General features: G+C 41.8%; 1 protein-coding gene across 1 annotated transcript in view; it reads right to left on the reverse strand.

The window, feature by feature from the left end:
* The window catches only part of samd8 (sterile alpha motif domain containing 8), a 78,319-nt gene that overhangs the window by 19,436 nt on the left and 32,212 nt on the right, over positions 1-26,671 (reverse strand). Inside the window, exons 2-3 of the mRNA XM_072282940.1 lie at positions 25,671-26,252; positions 117-212 (exon numbers count right to left, since the gene is read on the reverse strand). Coding sequence (XP_072139041.1) covers positions 117-212; positions 25,671-26,245 — 671 coding nt within the window. The 5' untranslated portion in view covers positions 26,246-26,252. The remainder of the gene's footprint in view (positions 1-116; positions 213-25,670; positions 26,253-26,671) is intronic.

Below are 26,671 nucleotides of genomic sequence, written 5' to 3' on the forward strand. Positions count from 1 at the left end.
CAGGAGCTGATACGGTTTCAACAGGTAGTTCATTTTCCAGCATCAAATCTCCAGAAAAACATCCTCCTGAGAATTATGACATCAAGAAAAGCAATGCAGTTAATGCTAAAACCCACCTGTGCTTATGAAGCAGCAACAATAACAGCCAGATAGTGCACAGAACAAGTCCACAGACTTCAGCCATTGCGAAAGCCCACGGAATCCTTGGGACACTGTTAACAGAAATGGCACAGTATCAAAACATGTAAGTATTTGCACACACATTTATTTGGAGAAACATAATTTTGCCTTAATTTGATGTTTATCAGTGATTTACATGCACAAAGAAAAATGCACTTTACACTATAAACCCTGTTCACCCTGAAAGGTTGTCCTAATACAACCTCTCCATACATTCACCCTGAAAGATTGGCTAAATACAACTTTTCCATATGTTCTAAGCAGCAATCAAAAGTGAAACACTGGGTGGGGGGAGGGTAGTTGATGCTCAGAGCAGAACCCTATCCACACGAATGCTTGTCACAGAAGTATAGGCAGGTGCTTTACCCACAGAGTTTTAGAAATGATCCAAGAGAAAGCCACTGAAAAGATAATCAACAATCCCAGCGAAAAGTTTCCCTGTGTCGTACTAGTGTTAGATTAAACACAAGATATTTGAAGTTAAGCCAATATCCCATTGAATGGATTAGGCAAAGTCATATTTCGGGGGCTATTTGAAAAACTATTTGGGCGCTTGGCTGAGATGCCCCAAGATATTGTTAAATGTGAATGACACAGATGCCAGACTGATGTGTATAACAAGATGAAATTGATCTGTAATATAGAACATAGAATAGTACAGCACAGTACAGGCCCTTCGGCCCACAATGTTGTGCCGACCCTCAAACCCTGCCTCCCATATAAGCCACCACCTTAAGTTCCTCCATACACCTGTCCAGTAGTCTCTTAAGCTTCACTAGTGTATCTGCCTCCACCACTGACTCAGGCAGTGCATTCCACGCACCAACCACTCTCTGAGTAAAAAACCTTCCTCTAATATCCCCCTTGAACTTCCCACCCCTTACCTTAAAGCCATGTCCTCTTGTACTGAGCAGTGGTACCCTGGGGAAGAGGCGCTGGCTATCCACTCTATCTATTCCTCTTATTATCTTGTACACATATTAATACATTTCTGCTGTTATTCAGCAAGTGTAACTTAAAATTTGAATTTGATGCAATGTTTGAAAAGATGGTGCATCATTATATATAGAAGACAACACTCAGCTCTTTATTTATAGAGAAAACAATGATTGTGTTACTGCCAATCGTCAAGTTTGCAGTTGACTACATCAAAAACCTTTATTTATACAGCATGACCAAATCAGAAATGATGTATTCTGTGTTAGTGCCAGGAAATGACATCAGACAAAAATCAAAACAAAAAAAAAATTACACTGGGTGGGATAACTGGTCATTAATCTTTAAGCAGGGTACACAAGGGAATGCCAAAATTGGGGCAGAAATGAATGTCAAAGCGGGGGTATGATTCTCAAGTGGGTCATGCAATATTTAAAATAAAGGGTCACAGTCTCTGATCTACCCATTAACTGCTAAAATGCAAATGTGTAGGAGAACCGTTGGTTAAAAAGTGTGACCGGTGAAAATCACTGGGATGGACAGAAAGAACAGCAACCAATGGTGGTCAAAGGGAGAGTCTCTGAAGGGGATTATTGGGTTAGATAATGTTAAGAGATAGATCAAGCCATTAAAAGGATATGAACACCTTGAGCTTTGTGGATAATTGAGTGTTGTGCTGGTTCAACGTGCATGAACACAAGTGGCCAAGGTTCTGGCATTTCTTTCCTTGTCTAGGGAGCCATCAATAGAGACGATGCTGCCAAGGTACCTGAACTCATCTATTTCATTCAATTTTGATGGTAATGGAAGGAGGGGCAATAGTAGATCCAGGAGCACAGTGAAATAGCATTTCTGTCTTTACCAGGCTGATAGTGAGGCCAAAGGGACGAGCTACTTTTGCAATACTGTTGACAATGAGTTGGAGATCAGACTCTGTGTGGGCCATCAAGGCACCACAAGGCATGCTTAAAGACTCCAATGACGCCAGGATCATCCTGCTCTTCAAAAACAACTGAGGCATCTCCCTCTTGATCATTGCTGGGAAGGTTCTGGTCTGTATAATTCCCAACCACCTAATCACCAGCATATCAGATGGGAACCTCCCTGTGACATAGTGCGGTTTTTGCTCAGTTGCAGCACTATCAACGTGGTGTTCACTGTTTATCAGGTTCAGGAAATGTGTATTGAACAAAATTTGAACATATGCCATTTTCATAGGTCTAAGCAAATCGCTTGCATGGTCAACAGAGAAGCGCCGTGGACAGTATTATCTAGCCCAGATTTATTTAACTAATGACTTGCTGCCGTAACTTGACAAGGAGCCCATTAGTTCCTTCTTCCGGATGACTCTTTCAGGGACCTACCTAGGGTCCTGCCAGGACTCTCTAGCCCACTAGCAGAGGCCCATCTACACAAACCAAGCAACAAAGGTACAGTTTCTCTATAACTTGATAGTTTCTTTCATACTGATTCTTGCAGAAGGATTTACTATTCAATATTTGTACTTCCAACAAAATTATAAAAGAAAAAAATCCTCTGTTAAGGAGATTGTTGCATTAATGTTGAATAATTATACAGTAACACATTTCTGTAACTGAAATATTTAATTTCAGAACGACAATATTGAGACCAACATAACGCAACAGATTTCAAGGACATTGTTCCCCCTTATCCTCTGGTTGCCTTATTTTAAAAATGGGTTTGTATTGCTCATAAATACTCAGACTGGATTCCAGCTTGAAAGTGGAGTGTAAATGTTGTTATTTCCATTTCTCCTACCACATCTTGGTTTCATTGATTCTTCGAAGTACACAGCCATAGACATCCTCATTCCCCTTTCTGTGACAGTTTTCACCTATTCCTTTACAACACAATGCTTAAGGATCACTAACCAAATATCTTGCATCCAGTGCTGAACTCTGCGGCTACAAGTAAATTGCCCCAGCTAAATAAGACTTGAAGACAAATGGAGTAAATTCATATAAAGTCATTTTGAATGAAGAAATGTTACAAGGCATGCAGATTGCAATCCAAGCAAACAATGCACTTACTGTAACTCCATGTTCATTTTGTTAGAGATGCCAAACATCACAGAGCAGACACAGATGCAAGTAATTGTCTATGGCTGGTTCAAGGGATGCAGTCCCATTGAGAGACCATGCCAGAGAAAGTTAGCATGGTCAAAGGTGTCAAAAGTCAAAACAGCTGCTTCACCAACAACCTTTGATCTCCTGAGAAGGAAATGAAATCGAACATCTCACTTCCTCCTTGGGAGAGCAAACGAGTGCTGGAGTGTTGTCCCTTTCTCAGCTCCTCACATAATAGAGTCAAAAATAATTAGGCAAGATTCCCACTACTCAATGGCATTAGCATCAAATTGGTGATGGGATATATCCCGATCAGAAAATTAATGAGCCAGAAAATAAATTCTGGTGTCTACGGAAGATCAGAGGCTGGATCTTCTGCAGTGTACTCTCCATGCTTGCTCTTCAAAGGGTATTTTAACACCTAAAAGAACAGAATACCACCTCTCACCCAGATGAATACAGCTCTGACAATATACCAACATACAGCTCGCCATGTTGAACTTATCTACCTACTACCGTAAATATTAATTTCTTCCCAACATGGAATGTAGCACCACTAAGTACACTACGTTAAACCATACAAAACCACTGGCTATTGCCACCAACAGGGAAGGGCAGGAAATTCACACCAAGACGCATCTTCTCCAAGTCACGGCATCCTGAAATTCACTACCCAGAAGAGCAGTGGAGCACCATCACTGCACAAAGTGGCGGTTTGCCTCCAATGTTTCATAGACATTCAGAGATGGGCAATGAGCATTGGCCATGTCAAGAATCTCTGATCCACATGACTGAATCAAAAACTTCATGCAGACAAAGAAACTTTTATTAAGGAAAAATAACTCCAGCTCAGCCAAGTCGGTGTTCAGTCACGGTGGTGCATGACTGAACGAGGGAAGGCTGGCGAAATAGTGCCAGCACATGTTGTAGATGGGAAGGTCCGGAGACTTGTCAGGAAAGTTGGAGCTGTTGCTGCAAAGTAAGCCATAACAAGAATCTCAAATAACTCTTCAAAAGATGTGAATAAGAGCTTCAAGAAACTTGTTAAGTTATCTAAGTGGATATTCTATATATTTCTATAGGCATCCGTTAGTCTCGTGAGACCATGGATTTGCGCCCTGGAAGGTTTCCAGGGCTCAGGCCTGGGCAAGGTTGTATGGGAGACCGGCAATTGCCCAAACTACAAGTCTCCCCTTTCCATGCCACTGATGTTGTCCAAGGGAAGGGCATTAGGACCCATACAGCTTGGCACTGGTGTCATCGCACACTTAACCAATGTGTGGTTAAGTGTCTTGCTCAAGGACACAACACGCTGCCTCAGCCAAGGCTCGAAGTAGCGACCTTCAGATCACTAGACGAACGCCTTAACCACTTGGCCACGCGCCAACAAGTGGATAGCAGCAGCAGTAAAGTTCTGAGGAATGAAGGTTGCATAGGAACACAGGAGACAGAACCCAGTATGGGAGAACCAAAAGGAGACAAAGTGACTGAAGGTTCACAAGAGGTAAAGACAGAAGGGAAAGGAATAAAGACAAAAATAGGAGATAGAATCAGCTCAAGTCTGAAGTGTCCAGTGAACTATACATGGCCATAGTTGCTGGGAAATTTAAATTGCATTAACCAGGAAAATAAAGATAGAAAATTCCCAGTAATGATCAGGCAAACATAAAAAGTCCTTTACACAAATACAAATCATGAGGCACATGGATCCTCTTGAAGATCTTCCTTGTGTTTGTGTGAGCCAGCCTTTTCTCTTTGTGTGGCTGCTCAGTAAGAAGTTGTTGGGCTGTTTTACGGAGATTTAAACATATGGAATTGAACAGAACTGTAAACATTCTCACAGTGAACAATTTCTACTCAGACTTAATTCATTCCTTTAAATAAAAGGTGTTGCTATGGCAACCCAAATGTGCACTTGCCTTATTGTGAAGGACATGGGACACGTTTTGTTTCTGTGGAACCAAATTACTCACTTTACAGGATAATGATGAGTGCTTTCTTGTGTTTTCCAACTCTCAAAGCCAACACAAACATTACATCAACTTTCTTGTCAATTTTTACTACTTACTCACTTTCAGTCTTTCACAAGCTCTTCCCTTTCCTTTCTCAACTTCTCCTTCCTCACAGTGGGTCTAGTATCCATTACAAGCCTAACAACCATTACAACTACTTGGTTTATACTTCCTGTAAGGACTGCATTCCATTCTCCAGCTCAGTCTCTGCCACAGACAGTCTGGTGATGACACCTTCCTTGCTCATCAACGAACCTATTCCATTTCCTGCAGTTCTCCCAATCCTTTTCCTTCATTCCACACTCCATTTTCTTATCTGCAACTTCCCTCCACCGTCAGCAGTTATCTGTGCTACATATTTGTAAAACTTCTGGCAAAAATACCAACAACATATCTTCAACCACCCCATTCCCACCAAAATGCGACCTGCAACAATACAAAAAGACCTGACTCACACTTCAAACTCCAATGAGTGCAAGGGGTGAAACATCTCCCCTTTCAATCATCCAGGCTCTTTCTCGTGAAACAGCAACTTATTCAAAGTTCAAAGTTTATTATCAAAGTACATATATCTCACCATATACAACTCTGAGATTCATTTCCTTGCAGGCATACTCAATGAATCCATAATAGAATAAGAACCATAATAGAATCAATGAAAGACCATTTGTCTTTTGTTTAACCAGTGTGCAAAAGACAACATACTGAGCAAATACAAAAAGAAATAAATAGCAATAAATTTCAAGAACGTGAGTCCATAAGTTAAGGGAACAGTTCAGTGATGGGACAAGTCAAGATGAGTGAAGTTATCCCCTTTGGTTCAAGAGCCTGATGGCTGAGGGGCAATAACTGTTCCTGAACCTAGTAGTGTGGGTCCTGAGGCTCCCGTACCTTCTTCCTGATGGTTGCTGCTAGAACAGAGCATGACCTGGGTGATTGATGTCCCTGATGACAGATACCGCTTTCCCGTGACAACGTTCCGTGTAGATGTGCTCAATGGTGGGAGGGCTTTACCCATGGTGGACAGAGTGGGCAAACACTATGTGGTCCATCTGTCTGTTCACGTGTCTCTTTTCTGTCAGCACTAGGCCTGAAACATCGACTCTTTAGTCCTCTCTGTAGACGCTGCCAGACTTGCTGAGCTCCTCCAGCATTTAGTGTGTTATTCTGGATTTCCAGCATCTGCAGAATCTCAGGTGAGTATTCATACATGCCTCCTAACAGAGGTAAATCCAGAATATTATTGAGGTCCATTTGTAAAAATTTGTTTGACAATAGTTTGTTTCCAATAGTTTTAAGCAATGCAACAGCTCCATTGAAGCTTCTGAAAGTTATGCCCATGAATAATACCAAAGAACAGCTCACGTGGTCCTTGACATTCTAACGCTCAACATTTAAAGATTTTGTCGCATCCCCTAGTCTTTATATTTTACTTTTCTTTTTAAATCTTTTTATTAATTTTTCAAAATTATAAACTCAATAACAAAGTTGGTACAAAGAGATTGGAAAAATGTTCATCAGCATATATAAAATGAATTTTAAGTAACATAGAAATAAAAGACTTCCAAACTCAAAATGAGTTTTAAACATTAACAAAGAAATAAAAAGAAAAAAAGAAAAAAAAAACAAAAAAAAGGTAAAACAGGGCTAGACCAACAACTTGTATCAGACAAGATCCATAATGTCGCTAACTCCGCTCCTCTCATCATATAATTTTAGAAAAAAGATTTGGAAAGGTCAGATTACATCATACGAAAATGTTGCGTAAAAGGTTTCCAGATATCTTCAAATTTAACTGAAGGGTCAAAAATATCACTTCTAATTTTTTCTAAATTTAAACTTAATATGGTTTGAGAAAACCATTGGAATGTAGTTGGAGGATTAATTTCCTTCCAGTTCAACAAAATAGATCTTCTCACCATTAAAGTAACAAAAGCTATCATTCGAGAGGCTGAAGAAGACAAAGATCTATGTTCTACCATTGGCAATCCAAAGATTGCTGTAATAGGATGGGGTTTTAAATCGAAGCATAGAACTGTTGAAATAATATCAAAAATGTCTTTCCAATATTTTTCCAAAAGAGGACAAGACCAAAACATATGAGTTAAAGAAGCCACTTCAGAGTGACATCTATCACAAGTAGGGTTTATATGGGAATAAAAGCGAGCTAATTTATCTTTGGACATATGAGCTCTGTGTACTACTTTAAATTGTATTAAAGTATGTTTAGCACATATAGAAGAAGTACTAACTAATTGAAAAATTTTATCCCATTTCTCTGTAGGTAGGGAAAGTTAAGTTCCCTTTCCCATTCATTTTTAATTTTATCAGATATATCTGGCTGTAATTTCATAATTATATCATAAATTATTGCTATTAATCCCTTCTGCAAAGGATTAAAACCTAAAATTTTATCAAGAACGCCAGAAGGATTTGAAGTTGGAAAGGTAAGCAACGTAGTAGCTAAAAAATTTCTTATTTGTAAGTATCTAAAAAAATGGGATCTAGGCAAATCAAATTTCTCAGGTAACTGCTCAAAAGACATAAAGCAGTCATCCAAAAATAGATCATGAAAACATATTATGCCTTTTGTTTTCCATGTCAAAAAGACTTGGTCCATTACCGAGGGTTGGAAAAAGAAATTAAATATAATAGGACTTGATAACATAAATTCATTCAGGCCAAAAAATTTACGAAATTGAAACCATATTCACAATGTATGTTTAACTATAGGGTTGAAAATTTGTTTATTCGATTTAGATAATGCAAAAGGCGGTGTAGTTCCTAAAATGGAGGCTAAAGAAAACCCTTGTACAGAATGGCCTTCAAGGTTTACCCAATATGGGTTTGGAGTTATATTCCAATCTTGCGTCCAAAATATTAAATATCAGATATTAATTGCCCAGTAGTAAAATCTTAGGACAGGCAATGTCAAACCACCCTCTTTCTTAGATTTCTGTAAGTTTTTTTTTACTTAATCTGGGATTTCCATTTTGCCATATTTAAGAGGAAATTTTAGAGTCAATAGTATCAAAAAAAGATTTAGGAATAAAAATCGGTATCACTTGAAATAAATATAAAAATTTGAGTAAAATAATCATTTTAAAAGTATTAATACGGCCAATCAATGATAGAGACAAAGGGGACCATTTAGTAATCAGTTGTTTAACCTGATTAATTAATGGTAAAAGGTTGAAATTGAATAGATCCTTATGTCTCTTAGTAATTTTAACTCCCAAATAAGTAAAATAATCAGTAATCAGTCTAAATGGAGAATTTCTATAAACAGAAACCTGCATATTTAATGGAAAGAGTTCACTTTTACTTAGGTTCAGTTTATAACCAGAAAAGCTACTAAACTGAGCAAGCAAAGTTAGTACTGCTGGAATAGATTTTCCTGGGTTAGAAATATATAATAGTAGATCATCTGCATATAGTGATAATTTACGAGTCTCATTTCCATGGGTAATACCAAATATATTAGTGGAGTCACGAATGGCAATAGCTAGCAGTTCCAAGGCAATATCAAATAGTAATGGACTAAGAGGGCAACTCTGCCTAGTACCACGGAATAAATGAAAAAAAAGGGATCTTTGGTTGTTAGTAAATACCAAGGCCAGAGGAGTAAAATATATCAGTTTAATCCGGGAAATGAATATCGGACTAAAATTAAATTTCTCAAGGGTATTGAATAAACATATCCATTCAACTCTATCAAAAGCTTTTTCAGCATCCAATGAAATGACACATTCTGGAATTTTGGGTGAAGGCATATAAACGATATTCATTAATCTCCTAATATTAAAAAAAGAGTAACAGTTTTTAATAAATCCAGTTTGATCAGCAGAAATAATTTGGGGTAATACATTCTCCAATCTCGTTGCCAATATTTTAGAGAAAATCTTAGAATCGACATTCAGCAGAGATATAGGTCTATAAGATGCACATTCAGTAGGATCCTTATCTTTTTTAAGAATTAGGGAAATAGAAGCTCAATAGAAAGATTGTGGTAATTTACCTGTTGAAACTGCATCCCTAAAAACACTACATAGCCAAGGAGTTAGTGTAGTTGAGAAAAATTTTTAAGATTCTACTGTAAATCCATCTGGACCAGGTGCTTTACCTGAGTTCATTGAAAAAATAGCATTCTTTATTTCCTCTACTGTAATAGGTACATCTAGTTTTGAACGTTCATTAGATGATAATTTTGGAATATTCAATTTCTTAAAAAATTCATGCATTATAGTGGAGTCATCAGGAAATTCTGATCTTTATATTTTAATGCAACAAAATAAAAGCTTCGGGGGAATTTCAAAAGAGCACATTGTATATTTGAATATATGTATCCATGTACATTGCTTTCAACATGCAAATATGCCCTAACTTTAGCCATCATAATACCAATGCAAAAAGGTGAGAGCTGTTGCAAAAAGAGGAGAAGCACTAAATAGGCAGTCTTTTCATAGGTGCTACTTTATAGAGTGACAATGAGCAAGACACGTGAAATTTCGATACTTTGAATGTGAATTTTAATGGCTACCATCAAAATAAGTACATTCAGATACTCTATCATTTAAAAAAAATTGCTTTCTATGCACTGAAATATGCTGCCAAAAAGAATTTCTTAATATTACGCACTGGAGTGTGGAGTTAGACCAGAGAAAAGGTGACATAAGGCTCCTTTTCATTTACTACAGCTCTGCCTTTAATACCATCATTCCAAATAATCTGATTCCTAAACTCCGGAACCTGAGCCTTAGCACTCAGATCTTCAGCTTCCTCATAGACAGGACCCAGGCTGTAAAAATAGGGGACAAGCTCTCCTCTACAATTACTCTGAGCACCGGTGCCCCACAAGGCTGTGTACTCAGCCCCCTGCTGTACTCACTATACACCCATGATTGTGTAGCCAAGTTTCCATAAAACTCAATCTATAGGTTTGCTGATGACACAACAATTGTAGGCCGTATCTCAGGTAATGATGAGTTTGAGTACAGAGAGGAAATTAAGAACCTGGTGGCATGGTGCGAAGACAATACCCCATCCCTCAACGTCAGCAAGACAAAGGAATTGGTTGTTGACTTCAGAAGGAGTAGCGGACCGCACAACCCAACTTACATCGGTGGTGCGCAAGTGGAACAGGTCAAAAGCTTTAAGTTCCTCGGGGTCAATATCACAAATGACCTGACTTGGTCCAACCAAGCAGAGTCCACTGCCAAGAAGGTCCACCAGCCCCTTTACTTCCTGAGAAAACTAAAGAAATTTGGCCTGTCCCCTAAAACCCTCACTAATTTTTATAGATGCACCGTCGAAAGCATTCTTCCAGGGTGCATCACAACCTGGTATGGAGGTTGTCCTGTCCAAGACCGAAAGAAGCTGCAGAAGATCGTGAACACGGCACAGCACATCATACAAATCAATCTTCCGTCCTTGGACTCACTTTACACCGCAAACAATAAACAGTTTACCCCAACACCTTTTGTATCATTGCTGGGGACTTTAATCAGTCTTCCTTGAAGAAATCTTTGCCCAGTTATAATTAACACGTGGCCCCAAAACACTCAACTGCTGCTATACTACCAAAAGCAATGCCTACTGTTCAGTACCTAGACCGCATTTTGGGAAATCTGACCAACTGGCTGTCCTCTTCCTACCTGCATACAAACAGAGGCTAAAGAGCAAGACTCCAGAGGTAAGGATAATGAAGAGGTGGTCGCGGGAGGCTAAGGAATGGCTATGGGACTGCTTTGAGTCAGACTAGGCCATATTCAATGACTCATCAAAGCATCTGAACAAATATGCCACAGTTTTGGGACCCCTGCTGTGCAGGCGATGGTGGACCTGAGGAGGGTTTAGGCACCAGTGACCCGTTTCCATCCAGGGGGTCAGTGTGGACATGGTAGAGGATTACAAATACCTGGGGATACAAACTGACAATAAACTGGACTGGTCAAAGAACACTGAGGCTGTCTACAAGAAGGGTCAGAGCCGTCTACTTCCTGAGGAGACTGCGGTCCTTTAACATCTGCCGGAAGATGCTGAGGATGTTCTACGAGTCTGTGGTGGCCAGTGCTATCATGTTTGCTGTTGTGTGCTGGGGCAGCAGGCTGAGGGTAGCAGATACCAACAGAATCAACAAACTCATTCATAAGGCCAGTGATGTTGTGGGGATGGAACTGGACTCTCTGACGGTGGTGGCTGAAAAGAGGATGCTGTCCAAGTTGCATGCCATCTTGGACAATGTCTCCCATCCACTACATAATGTACTAGTAGCTGAATACATTCAGCTAGAGACTCATTCCACCAAGATGCAATACTGAGCGTCATAGGAAGTCATTCCTGCCTGTGGCTATCAAACTTTACAACTCCTCCCTTGGAGGGTCAGACACCCTGAGCCAATAGGCTGGTCCTGGACTTATTTCCATCTGGCATAATTTACATTTTATTATTTAATTATTTATGGTTTTATATTGCTATAGTTATACTCTATTCTTGGTTGGTGCAACTGCAACGAAACCCAATTTCGCTCGGGATCAATAAAGATGTCTGTCTATCTATCTAGTTGTATAAGGTTAGTCATGAACAACTGTGCCCCAACAAAATCATTTAGAATCTTCCCTAACCAGAAGCCCAGGATGTACCAAGAGATCTGCAATCTGCTGAGGGCCAGATCAGTGGTGTTCGTCTGGTGACCATGTAAAATACAAGAGGTCCAGGTATGACCTCTGGAAAGCCACTTCACATGCAAAGTGGCAATTCCAAACCAAACTTCAATCACAGAAAGATGGCCAACAGCTGTGGCAGGCTTGAGTGCTACCACCTCCTACAAAGTAAAACCAAGCGACACAGGTTTCACTCTCAATACCTTCTGTGCTCACTTTGACCAACAAAACATTAAGGCAACTTCACAAACTCTCACAGCTCCTGATGACACTGTGAGTTCCGTCTCTGAGGCTGATGTAAAAGCATCCTCCAGTAAGGTGAACCCATGGAAAGTTATCTGGCCCATACAGAGTACATGGCAAAGTACTAAAGATATATGCTAATCAACTGACTGGAGTATTCACTGATATCTTTAACCTCTCACTTCAACAGTCTGAGGTACCCACTTACTGCAAAAAGGCTCTAAGAAGAACATGGTGACCTGCCTCAGTGACTGCCATATAGTAGCAATTACATCCACTATAATGAAGTGTTTTGAGAGGCTGGTGATGAAACATATCAACTCCTGCCTGAGAGGTACTTGGATCCACTCCAGTTTGTTTACCGTCACAACAGGTCAGTAGCAGATGCCATTTCATTAGCTCTTCATTCAATCTTGGAACCTCTGGACAGTGAAGGTGCATACATCACAGTAGTTCATTGACTACAGCTCGGCATTCACTACTATCATCCCTTCAAATCTAATCAATAAGCTTCAAGATCTTGGCCTCAATACCTCCATGTGCAATTGGATCCTGTGTGCTTAGCTCTACTCGCTTTATACTCATGACTGTGTGGCTAAGCACAGTTCCAATGCCATATTTAAGTTTGCTGATACCACTGGCTAAATCAAAGGTGGTGATGATGAATCAATATATAGGAGAGAGATTGAAGATCTGGCTGAGTGGTGCCACAAAATAACCTCTCATTCAATACCAGCAAGACCAAGGAGCTCATTACTGACTACAGGAGGAGGAAACCAAAGGTCCGTGAGACAGTCCTCATTGAAGGATCAGAGACAGAGAGAGTCAGCAACTTTAAACTCCTTGTTGTTATCATTTCTGAGGATCTGTCCTGGTCCCAGTACGTAAATGTAATTATGAAGAAAGCATGGCAGCACCTCCATTTTCTTGGACACTTGTGAAGATTTGGCATATCATATAGAACTTTGATAAACTTCTATAGATATGCGGTGGAGAGTACACTGACTGGTTGCATCATGGCCTGGTTTGGAAATACCAATGCCCTTGAACAGAAAAGCCTATAAAAAGACTGGATACAACCCAGTCCATCATTGGTAAAGCCCTTCCCACCATTGGGCACATCTACACGGAACACTGCCACAGGAAAGCAGCATCCATTATCAAGGGTCAGCACCGTCCAAGCCATGCTCTCTTCTCACTGCTACATCAGGAAGGAGGCACAGGAGCCTCAGGATCAACAGCATCAGGTTCAGGAGCAGCTGTTACCCCATAACCATCAGGCTCTTAAACCAGACGGGAAAACTTCACTCACCCCAACACTGAACTGTTCACACAACCTAAAAATGTCGACTGTACCTCCTCCTATAGATGCTGTCTGGCCTGCTGTGATCTACCAGCATTTTATGTGTGTTGCTTGAATTTCGAGCATCTGCAGATTTCCTTGTGTTGTAGTTTTTTGCACATGGTTTATTTCTCTGTCTTGTTGGATGTGGTTTTACACTGATTCTATGGTGTTTCTTTGTATCTACTATGAATGCTCGCAAGAAAATGAATCTCACTCAGAGTTGTATATAGAGACATATATGTACTTTGATAATAAACTTACTTGGAATTTTGAACTTTCCACCTAATTTTGCAATTAATCTTTTGAAGATGGTCATAGCCATTGTATTTACAACCACAAGATCAGCCTAGTTAAATATAAGAGTTGGAACTGAACCACTTCCTTCTAGTATCTGTTTAAAATCTGTTGCAATAAAGCACTCACAGCTAAAATTTATCAGATTGAATTTAATTCTACTTGCCTTTCTTTGGAAAGCTGCTGAAACTTTGAGAATCAAACTATTCCTGCTGATTATACAGGAATCTATTGAGAGTGTTAAATTACGTTGGATTTTTTTTACCCCAGAGCTAATTAAATATATTGATAACTGGTTAATATAGATAAGGTTCAACATGGAAGGCAGGTTCAAAGATTAGAGCCTATGGAACCCAAGACAGGTTGGCAAACTGCATCTAAAACTGGCTTGATAATAGGAGACATGAGGGTGATGGTACAAGATTGCTTTTATGATTGGGATTGTTGTGGGACCCTTGATGTTTGGTATATGCATTAATGACTGGATCTCAGTTTAAGAGGTACCATTAGCAAGTTTGTGGTGGCACAGAAATGGTTACCGTTGGTAGTGAGAAGGGTACTCCTGGATTGGAGAAAAATATTGCTCTGATAGTAAGCTGGGCAAGACAAAGGCAGATGAAGAGTTAATTCCTGGTGAAGGGTCTCAGCCCAAAATGTCAACTATTTACTCTTTCTCATAGATGCTGCCTGGCCTGCTGAGTTCCTCCAGCATTTTGTGTGCATTTCTTTAATTCTGTTGTGTGTATTTTGGGGTGCCAAATAAAGATAGGGCATATACCATGAGAGATAGTATTATCTGAGTAGTACTGAGGAACACAGCCACAAGTCAGCAGAGAGTGATGATGCTTGCTTTATAAGGAAACTTGTTGAAGGCAACAGTAGGGAGGTCTTGTACAACATTATAAAACTTTGGTTAGTCTACAGCAGATAATCACATGCAGAGTCTTGATCTGAAACATTTACGACCTCTTTGCCTCTACAGAGCTTGCTTGACTCAGCAGTTTATCTGTTGCTGCAGGGAAAAGACATAGTTGTACTGGAAAGGGCACAGACAAAATTCACCAGGATGTTGCTTGGTAAAGAAAATGTTTCAATTATGATGAGAGACCGGATAGACTTATTTCCTAGGAGCAGATAAGTCTGAAAGGAGACCTGATGGAGGTGTAACAAATTATGAGAGGCACAGATAGGGTGGAAAACAAGAAACTTTTCCCATTACAAAGGTACCTAAGACCAAAAGTAAGGAGCATGAGGTTTACAGTTGATCTGAAAAGTAAATTATTTTTACCCAGGTGACCTATTCTGGTTGGCTGCCTGTATTCCACAGAGGTCACCATTGGGACTGCTTCTTTTCACATTCTATGTCAACAATTTGGATGATGGAATTGATGGCTTTGTGGCCGGGTTTGCAGACAATACAAAGATAGGTGGGGGGGACAGGTAGTGCTGAAGAAGCAGGGAGTCTGCAGAAGGACTTGGACAGATTGGGAGAATGAGCGAAGAAGAGACAGATGGAATATAGTGTAAGGAAGTGTATGGTCATGCACTTTGATAGAAGGAATAAAGCCATATCTTATTTTCTAAGTGGGGAGAAAATTCTAAAATCAGATGTGCAAAGGGGCTTGGGAGTCCTTGTGCAGGATTCCCTAAAGATTAACTTTAAGGCCGAGTTGGTGGTAAGGAATTCAAATGATAGCATTCATTTTGAGAGTTTCAAGAGGACTAGAATACAAAAGCAAGGATGTAATGCTGAGGTTTTATAAGGCATCAGTCAGACCACACTTGAAATATTGCAAGCAGTTTTGGGACCCTTATCTAAAGTTGGCATTGGAGAGTATCCACAGGAAGTTCACAAGAATTATTCTGGGAATGAAAAGGTTAACATATACAAGGAGTGTTTGATGGCTCTGAGCCTGTACTCACGAGAGTTTAGAAGAATGAAGGGGAATCTCATTGAAACCTATTGAATATTCAAAGTGTAGACAGTGGAAATGGAGAGAGTGTTTCCTATTGTGGGTGAACCTTGAACCAGAGGGTACAACTTCAGAATAGAGGGATTTACATTTAGAACAGTGCTAAGGGATTTCTTTAGCCAGAGGGTGGTGAATCTGTGGAATTAATTGCCACAGGTAGCTTGGGGGCCATCATTGAGTATATTTAAAGCAGAAGTTGATAGATTCTTGGTTAGTCAGGGCATCAAAAGTTATGGGGAGAAGGCAATTAGGGAACTGGAGCTGCAGTTCGATGACCTTTGGCTTGTTAGGGAAACTGAAGCAGTGATAGGAGCTACAGGGAGGTAGTCATCTCAAGGGTAAATGGGTGATTGTCAGGTGAGGGAAAGGAGAACATTAGATAGTGGAAAGCACGTCAGTGGCTGTCCCCCTCAACAATAAATACAGTACTTCATTTTTGAGTACTTTTCAGGGGAGACAACCTATTTTGGGGAAGCAACAGCAGCTATGTCTCTGGCACTGAGTCTGGCCCTGTGGCTCACAAAGGCAGGAAACTGAAGTAGATGGCAGCAGTAATAAGGGACTCCAGAGTTAGGGAGAAAGAGAGGCGATTCTGTGAACGTGAAAAGGAAACACGGATGGTAGTTTGCCTCCCAAGGGCCAGGATCCACGATGTTTCTGAACAAGTCCACGATATCCTGAAAAGGGAGAGTGAGCAGCCAGAAGTCGTGGTACATATTGGTACCAACAACATATATAGAAAAAGACAGGAGATCTTGAAAACAGAATACAGGAATTTATGAAGGAAGCTGAAAGGAGGACCTCACGGGATCTCAGGATTGTTGCCTATGTCATGCGACAGTAAGGATAGGAATAGAATGAGGTGGCAGATAAACACATGACTGAAGAATTGGAGCAGGGGCAGGGATTCAGATTTCTGGATCATTGGGACCTCTTCTGGGGCAGGTGTGACCTGTACAAAAGGGACAGGTTGCACTTGAATCTGAGGGAGACCGATATCCTTGTGGGCAGTGTTTTTAGAGCTATTGGGAGAGGTTTAAACTAATATGGCAGGAGGATGAGAATCAGTATGGTAGGGCTGAGGATGAGCCAGCAGGTTTACAAGTAGATGATGTAATATGAATGTAAGGAAGGACAAGCCAATGTTTGGGTACCACTGCAGACAGAGCAAAGAACAGGAATTCTGCAGATGCTGGAAATTCAAGCAACACACATCAAAGTTGCTGGTGAATGCAGCAGGCCAGGCAGCATCTCTAGGAAGAGGTACAGTCGACGTTTCAGGCCGAGACCCTTCGTCAGGACTAACTGAAGGAAGAGTTAGTAAGAGATTTGAAAGTGGGAGGGAGAGGGGGAGATCCAAAATGATAGGAGAAGACAGGAGGGGGAGGGATGGAGCCAAGAGCTGGACAGGTGATTGGCAAAAGGGATATGAGAGGATCATGGGACAGGAGGTCCGGGGAGAAAGACAATGGTGGGGGGGGAACCAGAGGATGGGCAAAGGGTATAGTCAGAGGGAGAAAAAGGAGAGTGAGAGAAAGAATGTGTGTATAAAAATAAATAACGGATGGGGTACGAGGGGGAGGTGGGGCAGTAGTGGAAGTTAGAGAAGTCGATGTTCATGCCATCAGGTTGGAGGCTACCCAGATGGAATATAAGGTGTTGTTCCTCCAATCTGAGTCTGGTTTCATCTTTACAGCAGAGGAGGCCGTGGATAGGCATGTCAGAATGGGAATGGGATGCGGAATTAAAATGTAATGTGTGGCCACTGGGAGATCCTGCTTTCTCTGGCGGACAGAGCGTAGGTGTTCAGCAAAGCGGTCTCCCAGTCTGCGTTGGGTCTCACCAATATATAGAAGGCCACATCAGGAGCACCGGATGCAGCATATCACCCCAGCCTACTCACAGGTGAAGTGTCGCCTTCCTCCACTATCAACCCTGCTCTCAAACGCATCTCCCCCATTTCACACACATCTGCTCTCACTCCATCCTCCCGCCACCCCACTAGGAATAGGGTTCCCCTGGTCCTCACCTACCACCCCACCAGCTTCCAGGTCCAACATATTATTCTCCATAACTTCCGCCACCTCCAACGGGATCCCACCACTAAGCACATCTTTCCCTCCACCCCCCCGCCGTTTTCTGCAGGGATCGCTCCCTACGCGACTCCCTTGTCCATTCGTCCCCCCCATCCCTCCCCACTGATCTCCCTCCTGGCACTTATCCTTGTAAGCGGAACAAGTGCTACACATGCCCTTACACTTCCTCCCTTACCACCATTCAGGGCCCCAGACAGTCCTTCCAGGTGAGGCGACACTTCACCTGTGAGTCGGCTGGGGTGATACACTGCGTCCGGTGCTCCCGATGTGGCCTTCTATATATTGGCGAGACCCGACGCAGACTGGGAGACCGCTTTGCTGAACACTTACGCTCTGTCCGCCAGAGAAAGCAGGATCTCCCAGTGGCCACGCATTTTAATTCCACATCGCATTCCCATTCTGACATGTCTATCCACGGCCTCCTCTACTGTAAAGATGAAGCCACATTCAGGTTGGAGGAACAACACCTTATATTCCGTCTGGGTAGCCTCCAACCTGATGGCATGAACATCGACTTCTCTAACTTCCACTAATGCCCCACCTCCCCCTTGTACCCCATCCGTTATTTATTTTTATACACACATTCTTTCTCTCGCTCTCCTTTTTCTCCCTCTGCCCCTCTGACGATACCCCTTGCCCATCCTCTGGTTCCCCCTCCCCCCGCTTGTCTTTCTCCCCAGACCTCCTGTCCCATGATCCTCTCATATCCCCTTTGCCAATCACTTGTCCAGCTCTTGGCTCCATCCCTCCACCTCCTGTCTTCTCCTATCATTTTGGATCTCCCCCTCCCCCTCCCAATTTCAAATCTCTTACTAACTCTTCCTTCAGTTAGTCCTGACGAAGGGTCTCGGCCTGAAACGTCAAATGTACCTCTTCCTAGAGACAGAGCAAAGAGTTCAGTTGTACCAAAGAGGCAAAATTTATAAGGGTAAGGAATGCAGGACTGAAGATGCTGTACTTAAATTCACGTAGCATTCGGAATAAGGTGGACGAACCCGTGGTGCAATTAGAGATTGGTCGGTATGACTTTGTGGGCATCACTGAGTCGTGGCTGAAAGGAGGCCATAGCTGGGAGATTAACATCAAAGGATATACGTTCTATCGAAAGAATAGGCTAGAAGGCATAGGCAGTGGTGTGGCTTTGTTGATAAGAGACGGAATTACATCTTGAGAAAGAGGTGACATAGGGTAAGAGAATGTCAAATTTTTGTGGGTGGTGTTAAGAAACCATTATGGGAATCATATTTAGGCCTCCAAATAGTAGCCAAGATATGAGATTGAGATTGCAAAGGGAGCTGGAAAGGGCATGTAATAAGCGTAATGTCACACTTCTAATGGGGGACTTCAATATGCAAGGAGATTGGGAAAACCATTTTGGTGACGGCTTGCAAGAGATGGAATTTGTTGAAATGGCTTTTTTTAGAGCAGCTTGTGCTTGAGTCTACTTGGGGAAAGGCCATCTTAGATTGAGTGTTGTGTCATAACCCCAATTTTATTAGTCAGCTCAACGCAAAGGAACCCTTAAGAGGCAATGATCCTAAATGAATCGAATTCATACTGCAACTTGAAAGAGATCTGTCCTGTGCCTTGTGAACTATTCATAGAAACTTCAGCCATCTCTGCTCTGCCATCATCCCTGCCAGTATCCTCCTTGGCAAGCTCTTCTCTCATGCCTCTGTAATTCCCTTTATTTTATTGCGATACTGATACATCTGACATGCTTCTCCCTCTCAAATTGCAATACAAATTCATTCATATTATGATCACTGCCTCCTAAGGATTTCTTTACATTAAGGTCCCTAATAAGATCTGGGTTATTACACAACACCTGATCTAAAAGGAATTTTGTTCATGCAGATTGCTGATCTGTGTATACAATGAGTTTAAATTTTCTGCAGGATTTAAAAACCACACTGAGCAAGTTCTTATAAATGGAATGCATCTTAAAGCTTAGATAGAAACCTCTGGATTAATGCTTCAGGTGCCCTGAATCTCGGACTCCCTTCCATGATCAGAGGGGAATTTCTTAAAACTATTCTCCAGGTAAAATGCATTACTGGAAGACAGTTTGGTGGTGAGGCAGAGATGATGTTTCATGTGTCAGTTTTAACATGTGACAGATCTCATGGATCAGGTCTCTCATCCCCATTGTATGTTCATACTATGTCATACAGCACCTTTCAGATTCTTGGGACAGCACAAACCAAGCACTGAGCAGTTAATGAATTATTTTAAACAAAAAAATTAAATGGAAACACAGTAGATAGTTCATATCCACAGACAAAAATCAAAATGTTTGAGTTAAATGCTGGCTGCTAGTGCTGATTGAGAAATAAATATTGGCCAGACACTGGGAGAACCTATCAACATTCTTCAGTTCAACTTTAGCAACAGTCCTATGTAAACAGAAAATGATTGGTTTTCAGGTTCAATAATAGCAAATAGTGAACTACTGCTTAACTCAGTAACAATTTATGTATTTAAATGAAAAATGCAGAACAAATTAGAACACTACCAATATCTCTACAGTACCATAAAACTGCATTAGTTCCTAATAGCTATCCAAAGAGGATTTGATTCAGTGTATGTTGCCGTGTTCTTTTGATTGACTGTAAATGAATAAAATCAGCAGAGACACATAGTGCAGATAATGAATTGCCTTCATACAATGCTTTTGATGATTGAATCCTCTAAATCTTCATCTTCAAGATGATTATTGATATCTTCAAATTCTTTATGGTTCACTCCCAGCTGTTTCTGACACCTCCAGCCTGAGTGCTGAAACCACAGTAAGTAAAACAGTCCCGAGTTGTCTTACTGCCTTATATCTCGTCAACTATCAGTGACAAAAATCACTGCTTTTTGAACACAAACACTTACAACTGATGCTATTTTGATGCCACAGTTGGAGAGGGTGAGAAGTGGTGAAGAGATGACCGCTAGGCTGATTCAGTATGCTGCGTGCACGATGTGGGAGGTCAGGGACACTGATAGTGCCTCTGGCTCCTACACCTGTGGAAAATGTGTCCAGGTTCAGCTTCCGAAGGACCGTGTTGCAGCACTGGTGAGGCAACTGGATGACCTTAGGTTCATCCGGGAAAATGAGAGTTTTCTGGACAGGACCTACAGTGAGGTCGTTACACCGAGGATACCAGAAGAGAGAAGGGGGGGGGCGACAATGAGCAAGGAAAGGATGCTTGAAGTACAGGAGACCCCGGGAGATGTGCCTCTCGTAAACAGGTTCACCCTCTTGGAAGCTGTCGGGACAGAAGATGATGCCAGCCTGAGAGGCGGTCAGGTCTGTGAGTCAACAATTGGCGCTGAAGCAAAGCCGAGGAGACAGATGTCAGGCAGAGACGTGGTAGTAGGGGAATCCGTAGTGAGAGGTACAGAAAGGGGTTTCTGTGGCAACAGGCGAGATTTAAGGATGGTGGGTTGCCTCCCTGGTGCCGGGATCCAGGATGTCAAGGACCGATTGCAGGGAATCCTCAAGAGTGAAAGTGAACATCCGGAAGTAGCGGTGCATGTCGGCACAAATGACGTGGGGAAAAAGAGGAAAGACATTCTACAGCGTGACCTCAGATATCTCGGAAGGCGGCTGAAAAGCAGGACTTCCAGGGTGGTTATCTCCGGTTTGCTTCCAGTTCCTCGTGCTGGAGTGATCAAGAACAGGGAGATAATGGATCTGAATGTGTGGCTGAGTAATTGGTGCAGGAAGCAAGGATTTACATTCTTGGACCACTGGGGTATGTTTCGGGGTAAGGATAAATTGTACAAAAGGGACGGGTTGCACCTTAATAAGCGGGGCACCAGCATTCTGGCAGGCAGGTTTGCCTCTGCAACACGGGTGTGTTTAAACTAAGTAGTGGGGCGGAGGGGACAAACTGGAAATACAAGGATGGAGATAATGGGAAAGTGAGAATAAGAAAAGTTAAGAAAGACAGCAGAATCAACAGAGCAGAAAGCTCAAGAAGGGATCGTACAGTATGGCCAAGTGAAATAGGAACTGATATGGGAGGTGAGGGGAGTAATGAATTAAAAGTATTATATATGCATGCACAAAGTATAAGAAATAAAGTGGATGAGCTTGAGGCTCAGATGGAAATTGGTAAGTATGATGTTGTGGGAATAACAGAGACATGGCTTCAAGTGGACAGGGCCTGGGAAATGAATATTCAAGGGTATACGTCCTATCAAAAGGACAGACTGATGGGCAGAGGGGGTGGGGTGGCTCTGTTGGTGAGGAATGATATTCAGTCCCTTGCGAGGGGGGACATAGAATCAGGAGACGAAGAGTGAGTATGGATAGAATTGAGAAATTCTAAGGGTAGAAAGACCCTAATGGGAGTTATCTACAGGCCCCCAAACAGTAGTCTGGATGTAGGGTGTAAGTTGAATCAAGAGTTAAGATTGGCATGTCGCAAAGGTAATGCTACAGTTGTTATGGGGGACTTCAACATGCAGGTAGACTGGAGGAATCAGGTTGGTACTGGACCCCAAGAAAGGGAGTTTGTGGAGTCCCTCCGAGATGGATTCTTAGAACAGCTTGTACTGGAGCCTACCAGAGAGAACGCAATTCTAGATTTAGTGTTGTGCAATGAACCGGGTTTGATCAGGGACTTTGAGGTAAAGGGGCCATTAGGAGGTAGTGACCATAATATGATAAGTTTTAATCTACAATTTGAGAGGGAGAAAGGAAACTCGGAAGTGTCAGTGTTACAGTTGAACAAAGGGAACTATGATGCTATGAGGGAGGAGCTGGCCAAAGTTCAATGAAACAATACCCTAGCAGGGATGACAGTGGAACAGCAATGGCACGTGTTTCTGGAATAATGCGGAAGGTGCAGGATCAGTTCGTTCCAAAGAGGAAGAAAGATCCTAAGGGGAGTAAGGGGAGGCCGTGGCTGACATGGGAAGTAATGGACAGTATAAAAATAAAAGCGAAGTATAACATAGCAAAGACGAGTGGGAAGCCGGAGGATTGGGAAACTTTTAAAGAGTAACAGAAGGTAACTAAAAAGGCAATACGCAGAGAAAAAATGAGGTATGAAGGTAAGCTAGCCAATAATATGAGGGAGGATAGTAAAAGCATCTTTAGGTATGTGAAAAGGAAAAAATAGTTAAGACCAAAATTGGGCCCTTGAAGACAGAAGCAGGTGAATTTATTATGGGGAACAAGGAAATGGAGTTGAACAGGTACTTTGGATCTGTCTTCACTAGGGAAGACACAAACAATCTCCCAGGTATAATAGTGGTCAAAGGACCTAGGGTAATGGATGAACTGAAGGAAATTTATATTAGGCAGGAAATGGTGTTGGATAGACTGTTGGGTCTGAAGGCTGATAAGTCCCTGGGACCTGACGGTCTGCATCCCAGGGTACTTAAGGAGGTGGCTTTAGAAATCGTGGACGCATTGGTAATCATTTCCCAATGTTCTATAGATTCAGGATCAGTTCCTGTGGATTGGAGGGTGGCTAATGTTGTTCCTCTCTTCAAGAAGGGACGAAGAGAGAAAACAGGGAATTATAGACCAGTTAGCCTGACGTCGGTGGTGGGAAAGATGCTGGAGTCAATTATAAAAGATGAAATTATAACACATCTGGATAGCAGTAACAGGATCGGTCCGAGTCAGCATGGATTTACGAAGGGGAAATTGTGCTTGACTAATCTTCTGGAATTTTTTGAGGATGTAACTATGAAAATGGACAAGGGAGAGCCAGTGGATGTAGTGTACCTGGACTTTCAGAAAGCCTTTGATAAAGTCCCACATAGGAGATTAGTGGGCAAAATTAGGGCGCATGGTATTGGGGGCAGAGTACTGACATGGATTGAAAATTGGCTGGCTGACAGAAAACAAAAAGTAGCGATTAATGGGTCCCTTTCCGAATGGCAGGTGGTGACCAGTGGGGTACCACAGGGTTCAGTGCTGGGACCGCAGCTGTTTACAATATATATTAATGATTTAGATGAGGGAATTAAAAGTAACATTAGCAAATTTGCCGATGACACAAAGCTGGGTGGCAGTGTGAAATGTGAGGAGGATGTTATGAGAATACAGGGTGACTTGGACAGGCTGGGTGAGTGGACAGATGCATAGCAGATGCAGCTTAATGTGGATAAATGTGAGGTTATCCACTTGGGTGGTAAGAACAGGAAGGCAGATTATTATCTAAATGGAGTCAAGTTAGGAAAAGGGGAAGTACAACGAGATCTAGGTGTTCTTGTACATCAGTCACTGAAAGCAAGCCTGCAAGTACAGCAGGCTGTGAAGAAAGCTGATGGCATGCTGGCCTTCATAACAAGGGGAATTGAGTATAAGAGCAAAGAGGTCCTTCTGCAGCTGTACAGGGCCCTGGTGAGACCACACCTGGAGTACTGTGTGCAGTTTTGGTCTCCAAATTTGAGGAAGGACATTCTTGCTATTGAAAGAGTGCAGCGTAGGTTCACAAGGTTAATTCCCGGGATGGCAGGACTGTCATATGTCAAAAGATTGGAGCGACTGGGCTTGTATACTCTGGAATTTAGAAGGCTGAGAGGGGATCTTATTGAAACATATAAGATTATTAAGGGATTGGACACGCTGGAGGCAGGAAGCATGTTCCCACTGATGAGTGAGTCCAGAACCAGAGGCCACAGTTTAAGAATAAGGGGTAGGCCATTTAGAACGGAGTTGAGGAAAAACTTTATGACCCAGAGAGTGGTGGATATGTGGAATGCTGTGCCCCAGAAGGCTGTGGAGGCCAAGTCTCTGGATGCTTTCAAGAAAGAGATGGATAGAGCTCTTAAAGATAGTGGAATCAAAGGTTATGGGGATAAGGCAGGAACTGAATACTGACTGTGGATGATCAGCCATGATCATAGTGAATGGCGGTGCTGGCTCGAAGGGCCGAATGGCCTACTCCTGCATCTATTGTCTATTGTCTATTTAAAACTGTTCACTGTAAGTATAGTGTAGTGCCTAATGCCCATGTGAGTGCATGCGTCTGATGCTGGCTTGGTCTCCTGTTCCACTTAGTGGTATAGTGTCCCAAATAAAGGGAATCCCAAACAAGTTATCCCAAATAAGCAGCTGCCCCAAATTAACTGATGGCCTAATTAACCATAAATCGTTATTTTGAAAAGAATGAAGACCATTTGCACAATGACAACAGCCACAATTCAGCATGTTCCTTGGAGGTGTCACAATTCATTCGCCCGGTAAGTAGTCACTGAAATAACTGGTTAATGATGATTCCATGTGTGCCCTTTTCCTGGTCTCTGTGCATAATTCAATATTTAAAGGTTCCAGCAAATGTGGATTCAAAGCAAAAGAATCCTAAGTTTCAATTTCTCCAGTTAAGGATCAACAACTTAAAAAATTAGATGAGAAATGCAATTTGACCTCCTTTAAGCTGAAACACTGGCAGAGAGCAAACTTGTCACCAAACAGAAAAGAGTGATCAGGATTATCCAGAACAGCAGGAGTAGTCTTCCCCATCAGTCGACATCATCTAGACCCAAAATGTTCACAATCAGAGATTACTCATTAGCATTCTGTTTTCTGTCTGAATATGTTTTAGAATTTGAGTCAAAGCTGCTGGAGAAATGCACTTAACATTGATCTCATTTATATAATGATTTAATGATAACAGAAAAAGGAGATTACAGATAAAATTATGACAAAAATACAAAACTGAAGTGTGCTGCAAATGATAAATGAACATAAACTGGCCTGGATGCTTCAGAAGCACGAACCAACACACACATGCTGCTGTTTGGTGAGGTAACCAGCATGCTTTCCACTCACTGGGAGCAAATTCACTTAACAAATATCATTTAAATTTACATTAACTTAATACTTACCTGTCCAAGAATATGTCTGGGAGGGGTGGATAAGTTTGCATGTCAGGGACACGCTCATGAACTATTACCATGACAATCGATGTAAACCCAAAGACTATGAATACATAAATAGAACTCAAAACAGTCTTCCAGAACTCTGGGTCGAGCCGCCGTGTTTGATGCTTGTAGTATTTACCATTCTGATATTGTTCAGTATTCAGGTCTCCAGCAGAGCCACTGTCCCCAAGATGTTCCACACCATTACACTGACAGTCCTTGCTCTGTGCACAGTTAGTGGCACAGGCAACAGCACTAGGAAAGCATTCATCACTGGTGTAGCCCATCTCTGCCAACACATCTTTGTGCTGTTTCTGAAGTTTCCGAATAGATACCATTAATCTTTTAATATCACCCAGCACTTTCAGTTCTAAAGGTGGGCAGCGTAAATCGTACTCCGTCAAAGTTAGCAGGGCGACACCATCCAATCTGTGCTTATTACACAGAAGATCGATGTATTCGCTGAAGCCTTCCTCCTTTAGCCACTTGGCTACATGTTTGCTGCTCCAGCGTCTGATATTAAACTGGCTTCCCGTCATGTTTCAACTGAAAAGAAACAAAAAATTCTTAAACAAGAGAAACTCTGCAGATGCTAGAATTCCAAGCAACACACATAAAATGCTAGAGGAATTCAGTAGGCCAAGCAGCATCCATGGAAAAAAGTACAGTCAATGTTTTGGGCTGAGATCCTTCAGCAGGACTGGAGGAAAAAAAGATGTGGAGTAGATGAAGCATAGATGAGGAGAGACGTATTCATCTTTTTTCCTTCAGTCCTGCTGAAAGGACTCAGCCTGAAATGTCGACTGTACTTTTATTCCATAGATGCTGACTGGCCTTCTGAGTTCCTCAAGCATTTTGTGTGTGTTGCATAAAAAGGTCTTAACTGTGTGGAGACATATATTGGACTTGACAGAATTTCTATTGAAATGAAAAACATAATTAGATATTACAAGATGAAGGATCCT

This window comes from Mobula birostris, chromosome 18 (assembly GCF_030028105.1).
Source record: "Mobula birostris isolate sMobBir1 chromosome 18, sMobBir1.hap1, whole genome shotgun sequence".
Lineage (NCBI taxonomy): Eukaryota > Metazoa > Chordata > Chondrichthyes > Myliobatiformes > Myliobatidae > Mobula > Mobula birostris.